This window comes from Melospiza melodia, chromosome 3 (genome assembly GCF_035770615.1).
Source record: "Melospiza melodia melodia isolate bMelMel2 chromosome 3, bMelMel2.pri, whole genome shotgun sequence".
In the NCBI taxonomy this organism is placed as follows: Eukaryota; Metazoa; Chordata; class Aves; order Passeriformes; family Passerellidae; genus Melospiza; species Melospiza melodia.
This window is the reverse complement of record NC_086196.1, coordinates 42,706,166-42,712,860: the sequence shown is the minus strand read 5'-3', so window position 1 is coordinate 42,712,860 and position 6,695 is coordinate 42,706,166. Positions and strand designations below refer to the sequence as shown.

Here is a 6,695-nt window from a genome sequence, read left to right as displayed (position 1 = left end):
TTTAGGTTTGTTTGGCTTTTAAATTTTGTCATTTGATGGGCTTTTTGGGGTTGTTTCTTGGTTGGTTGTGTTGTTGGTTTTTCTCCAACTGTAGAAATAACAGAAGAGAGGACAGAACCCCTGACCTAGGACAAGGAAGTGCCACAAATTGTCATGTGCATACTGATGGTCTGTGTCCAGTATTTCTGACCTAGCAGGACTGGCATCTCATCAACTATCTTGGAACATGTGAAGAGCCCTTTCTCTTGGTCTAAAAAGAAATAATACCACCCATACTAAGATGATTGTTTCCCTGTGAAAGTTCCCCTGAAGATGAAGCCCCAATAGCAGAAGGATTTCTACCCTCTGATTCTAATTAGATGCATCAATCTTGCATCTTCTCTGAGAAAATGAACTGACATGTTAATAATACAGCTGAAGGGTGTTTTCTAATGAGAATTTAAACTGATATGCTATCATCCAATGCCATCCCTTCTGGGCTGTGCAGGATGGTGTCCCTCCTGATGTTTTGCATAGATGTGTATTTTAGACTCAGACATAATCCTTCTCATGAAAGGTATCAGGTTGGCTTTATTGGGCCTGACAAAACAGCGGCACAAGAGGCTGGTTAGTGCTTAAAGGTAAAGGTTGGGTGGAGAAGGGAGGGAGTGCTCACCCTTGCATTGTGCTTGGAGGGACCAGAGGTGGCCACAGTGTCCCCAGCACTCCTGAGAGCAGCCCTGTGGCTGGTGAGAAGTGGGTGCCATTCTGCTCCCCATGCCAAGGGCCAGGACCTTTGTGGCACAGCACTGAAGGATGACTTTTTAAGTTGAGTCACAGAACTCTGGTGCCTGCTGCCTTGGCAATCGAGGTACACACGGTGCAACTTGTAGACAGGAGCACTTGCAGAAATTATTCCCTAAGTCAGCCCCTGATACTGAACCATACCTCTCTCTTCTGCTGCCTCCTACTCTACAAAAATATAACTAAAATGTTTTTGTTTTGTTTTTAATGACAGGTTGTCTGGTTTGATACGTGCTTTAATCTAGTAGTCTCTTCATTTTAAGACACATTTACTGTTCTAAATACAGGACTTAATATATTATTTTTTCTGTAGTTAAATTCCTTGCCAACTGCTGAATCACTTAAATAATGGCATTTCCCTACAACTTACTTGTTAATCATCCTTTCACAAAATGAGGGAAAAGGTCATCATTTTGACACTTATGTTTGGCATTTGTTAGAGTTTAAAAATAAAACCCAAACAAAACCCAACAACTAAACATTAAAGCAGTGCCAACTGTTATGATAAGGAAACAAAGTTGTTAGGACTTTGCACATTTTTTCTCCTTTAAGTGTAGCAATTCTAACACAGTCATTAAAATAACTTGCATTCAGGCAAATACCTGAAAGTCAGAAAGTATATTTTCTACTTCGTGCTGCAGCTACCTAATGCTGTATGTTGACGAAAGGCACCAAAAACCTGAAGACTAATTCACAGTTCTACTCGACAGAGCTTCATGCATTATTGCTGTTCTGTAATACATATACAGAACATTTAAAATAAAATAAAGGCAGTCTGCTTCTCAGCTAACAGATTTACTACCTGTCATGAAACTGAGAAGGATTCTAGACTAAAATCATTCAAGATGGAAAACTAGAGAAAATATGCAAGGTTTATGAAGAAAAAAAATATTGCTTAATCTCGTTTATATAAACTCAAACCACACAGAGACATAACTAGGACATAGAAATTGACTACCACCGCTTGCTCATGTAATCTTCAGAATGAAATTTTTAGCATTTAGCAATGAGATGTGCCATCCCTGAAGCCCAAAAATTTGGAAGAACTCCACACTTTTTCTCATGTTACTGCAATATATATTCCTTTTATTTATTATAGTCTCAGAGGAAGAATGTTACAATGTAGTGTTTGAAGCAGCATTTACTTGGCAGCAGAGGACAAAGGATGCATACAAACACAGGCAGAAAAATAACTTTATACATAACCTCATATTCAGAACAAAAATAAAGTCCATCAAATTCACTACTGATTTCTTTTTATACTTATGTTGGGAGTATTTTAAAAGATTCTTCACCTAGAGAATTATGTAGCTTGATAAAAGCCAAGTACTTTGCAGAGAACAGAATGTAAAGCTATTTCCAATACTACTTATGAAGATAGGTCTGAGGTAGAAAGGTGGTCGTGGTTTTCCTCTTCTGTAAAATGTGGGGTTTTTTCTTCTCAGAATAACTACATTACATTTTAATAGGAGCCAGCATCTTCTCTTCTCACCTCGATAGCTTTGCTCCACTTGCTCAAGACTAATACTTAGCATCTGAAAAGCTCTGTAGAAATGCCAAGTCTACATCACCTTTGAGAGGAAAGCACTACCATCCCCATTTTACAGATGGGAAAACAGAGGCAGAGTGGTTAAATAACTTGCCAAAGGGTTCAGAAAGAACTGGCACTGGTGCCAACAGCAGAAGGTGGTCAACACTGTGCCTGAATCACTCCTTGAGCAGCAGCAGTTCAGGAGTAAATACTGTGGGTGCAGGACAGTCTGGCTGGCAAAACTTCACAAAGCCACTAGAAGTTCCTGACCTGCGCTTTTAATGTCCCCTAGCATTTTTTTAGTAGCAGAAGAGAATTTTACACCTCTTTCAATACCATTTTAAGATAAGGGTTTTTTTCCTTCAGTAATAATTAAGAACAACACAGCTTTGTTTCTCTTGACTATACATGAAAGGTATTGCATGCAGTTTTACCAATTCAAGGTATGTCCTAGAATTAAAGCAAGTGTCCATGCAGCATTGTAAACTCTGTGAAGGCATTAAAATCTCTGATGATAATCTTTAAACTGGAGAGCAGATGATCAGTAACATACTTCCCACAATTATCCTTATCAAAAGTAATAAAATAAATAAATTATCTTAAAGATAAGGATGATCTGCAAGATTACAATGCCAAATGATAATATCTACGTGCACTGCAGTTCTGGAAAAAGTTCTGTTGCTAATAGTATTGGAAAGGGCTTTCTAATTGTCTCTTCACTTCCAAGAGGCAGACAAAAGAAAGGGATCTCACAGAAATGAGCTTCACTTCATAGACTGTAAATTTCAAAACTTGAAGCAAGTTTGGCCCAGCAGGGAACAGCAAAGCATTGTCTCTGAACAAAGTTGGGAAGGATTACACTAACTTAGTTCTTACTAAAACCAACTTAAGCTATCATCTAAGTCCTCTTTTTAGCTATCTCCTGATTCAAAGTAAAGCAAAGCTTAAAAAAATAATCCTCCAAATGGAGTGTTGTCTGGAAATAACAAAAAGGAAGTTAAAAATACCACTTAGGTACATGAGGATGCTAATTATTTATTGAAATGAGAGTTTACCTTGTTTTATTGAATTAAAATGTTGTATCTTGCACCTAATGATAATTGTTGTTAACCAGTAACAATAACGCATGTTATGGGAACTTCATATGCAATGCTGAAAACGATGCAAGGATATTCTGAAATCTGTGTGGTCATATGGTTAGCATACAAATAATCAGTACAGGATATTACATGTGTGAGAATACAACTAAAGGTACTTTACAATGCAAAAGCAAAGAGCTGAAAGGAATGTATGAACATAACGTTTTGCTCCAAACTCCTTATGCAGTTCTCTTTACGATTATCAAAAAGAACGTATATAAAGCCCCTGCCCCTTTTCCCCTGGCTGTATATTTATACAAATCAGTGACAAATATTCCACTGCTCATTAATTTACAGTTGCATAGAAAGGGAAGAAGGAAAAAAAAAGATACTATAAAAACAACATCCTTTTCTTTGGGTATTCAGTGTTGAACTGTTTCAAGTGGAACGCGCGGTGGGAGCGCACGGCGTGTCTGGGGTCCCGTGCAGGTTGTGATGAGCGGAACGCGCGGCTGGCAGAGGCAGGACAGGGCTGTGCTGTGTGCCACAAGCACTGCTGACATCCCAAGGAACACCTCACATGGCCTGTTGGGATGAGAAACACCATCAGTACCAGGAGTCAGCACACACAGAAACTTCTACCTGCTCTGGGCTCAGTCAGCCCAGGACTGTGATGTCATCTTACAAAAGCCCCCTATGTTAAAAATTTACATGTATTGGCCTGAGATCAAGCAAATAACTGAGGCAAATACTTAAAAGAAATCTAAACTGACAATACTGTAGTGTTTAAAGTCCTTGTTGAAGTGGTTGCCTATTCAGTGCAGACAGTTTAATGCCTAAGGTGCTTTGTGGCTCCTGATCTTTGTGCACTGGTGCTCACAGCTCCTGAAAGTGGAGCTGTAGGCAGCAGCACATATGGACATCTTTGCAAGAACCAGCTTTGATATTGCAAGCTGCTGCTGGCTTTAAACCAATTGGCTCAAATAAATGCAAGCTGGTTCCATCTGGATAGCAACACAGACCTGCAGAGCCATAACACCTGTGGCAGTGCCTGACCTAGTAGAAATTTTCTATTGCTCTGATATTTTGGAATCTGGCCTTCCTGTTGTATCAGTCTAGCTCCCAAACAGACCTCTAGAGAAGAATGTCGACAAAACCCACCCCAGCCCCTTTGTTTTAATGGAACTTTTCACTTGCTCTACTTTGTTTTCAGTGCCTATGCAATTGTGTAAATATGTCTCATACCTGTTGTCTGCCAGTGAAACTTGCTGCAAATAGAAAAAAAAAAGGTTAGAAATTTACATGATTTTGCATTTTGACAGTTTAAAAACAAAGTTATCATCAGGAAAACACATACTACAGAAGAAAAAAAATACATATCTTTAAACATTTAACAAGAAATGTGTTGCAGCGGTTTAATTCTTCATAAACTTACTTTCAACAAATTCATAGCATTATAATGATATAGTTAAAACTAATTGCTTCATTTTCACCATCTGTAGCCATATCTAAACCCCTGAGTGATGTATTACAGTATCATCTGTTTAAAAGGCTCTGTTCTGGACATCACTTAAATGCACAGACAAGACTTCTGCACAGTGTTGTACACCTGCCTACTTCTGAGGACCAATGACGTAAATGAGGAAGGAAAAAGTGGCATTATATCCATGATCAGTGGATCTGAAGGACAAAAAAAACCCACAAAAGAACAAAATCCACCATTGCAAGTATTGCTAGCCTTACTATAGGAATAATTGCTTCATAAAGGATATTTGAGATAAATAGGAAGATGGATTTCAAGATGAATTATAACCTGAAACCCAGAAAAACAAACAAGCAAGACTACTATCTCTGTTAAACAGTCAAAATGGGATAAAAATTATCTGCATAAGGCTCAGATGCTAGTAACTCCTTGATATGGCTGTGGCCATAGCAGGAGAGACAAGTAAAGATGAGGTTGTGAAGGAAGACTTTTACTTTCTGGTTTGGTTTTACTTTTTTGTAATAATTGGACATGAGATGTTGTACATGAAGGCTGTTTTGATAAAATTGAGCTTGGATATAATAAAGAGTCTAAGGACTTCCTTTATTCTTTAAGGTTAGGAATCACTGTCTAGGTGATGCCTAGACAGTCCGTGGAATCTACATCATTTAAAGTCTTACAGAACAGATTTGACAATTGTCCAGCCAAGAAAAAAGATCCCTCTCAAACGGCCACAGGAAAAGATGGTGGACTTGGATAGTCTGTCATGGTCTTCCTTAGCAAAACTCAGAGTCTAATGCACTTTGTTGGGAAGGCCAGACTAATAATCCTCATTCCAGGCTTCTAAAACATTTAAGATATGAATTTGATAGTTAAAAAAATTTACTTCAAACTAAAGGATGTTATAGAATGACTGAATGAGAGCAAGCATAAGTAGTACCTATTAACTGGGGCAAGGTGGTTTAAGCTGACAATGGGGAAAAAATCACATGAAATTTGGAAATGTGCTTTCTTTTAATCTTAAATGCTCAGATAGACTTCACAATATGAAGGGGCCTGGTTTTCACTCGCAGTATTCTCCTGTCTCATTCAAGGTGTTTGCTCATGGAATCAAAATTTTTTTCTGTTTTCCAGTCCTGGAGAACAGCCATCATTACCAAGCTTGTCCTAACACAATGCAATTTGCTTTAAGTTCATTTGGGCTAAATGACCATGTAGCTGTATAGTCACCCAGCACAACAGTAACTTTCAAAACCAAGAGAACTAATGCTTGAGTTGCATTTTATACCGATTATACTGATTTGTATACACACATCCTCGAGGTGTGCTGAGCAGCTCCACTAGTTGTTGACCTCAAATGAGATGCTCCTTAGAATCAAAACCTTAATTTGCAGAACAAAGGGCTCTGAATTGTTGAACTCATCAAAAATGATAACTGAAACAAGACCTTTTTTGCTGGAACCTCATTTGCTTTTTCAAAACATGCAAGTTCCATCTTCTGTGATGCAGCAATGTGTGTTCAAGAGATAAAAGGGGTGTTTTAACAGGGTCCATAGAGTTTATGAAATAGCATAGAGTTGAGTCTTGGTGCTTCCAAAAGGACTGGGCATAAACAGCCACTCTCTGACTTCTGCCTTTTAAAACTGATCATTATTATTACATTTCATTTGAAGCTTCCAATAGTTTTGAAAATCTACCGAAGTTTTCACTACTGTTTCTCTAAGGCAAAAGAGCTGATATATACATGTCTTTCTCCATATATATGTATAAATGAATTTCACAAAACCCACCATAATACATGAGACAGATTCTCACTTTT

General features: G+C 38.2%; 1 protein-coding gene across 5 annotated transcripts in view; it reads right to left on the bottom strand.

The window, feature by feature from the left end:
- Window positions 1–1,848: 1,848 nt before the first annotated feature.
- Window positions 1,849–6,695, bottom strand: part of UTRN (utrophin) — a 340,805-nt gene continuing 335,958 nt past the window's right edge. For all 5 annotated transcript variants that reach the window (XM_063151512.1, XM_063151511.1, XM_063151513.1 and 2 more), the window contains 2 exons: window positions 4,639–4,661; window positions 1,849–3,978 (listed from right to left, as the gene is read on the bottom strand). In XM_063151512.1, coding sequence (XP_063007582.1) covers window positions 3,970–3,978; window positions 4,639–4,661 — 32 coding nt within the window. In that variant the 3' untranslated portion in view covers window positions 1,849–3,969. The remainder of the gene's footprint in view (window positions 3,979–4,638; window positions 4,662–6,695) is intronic.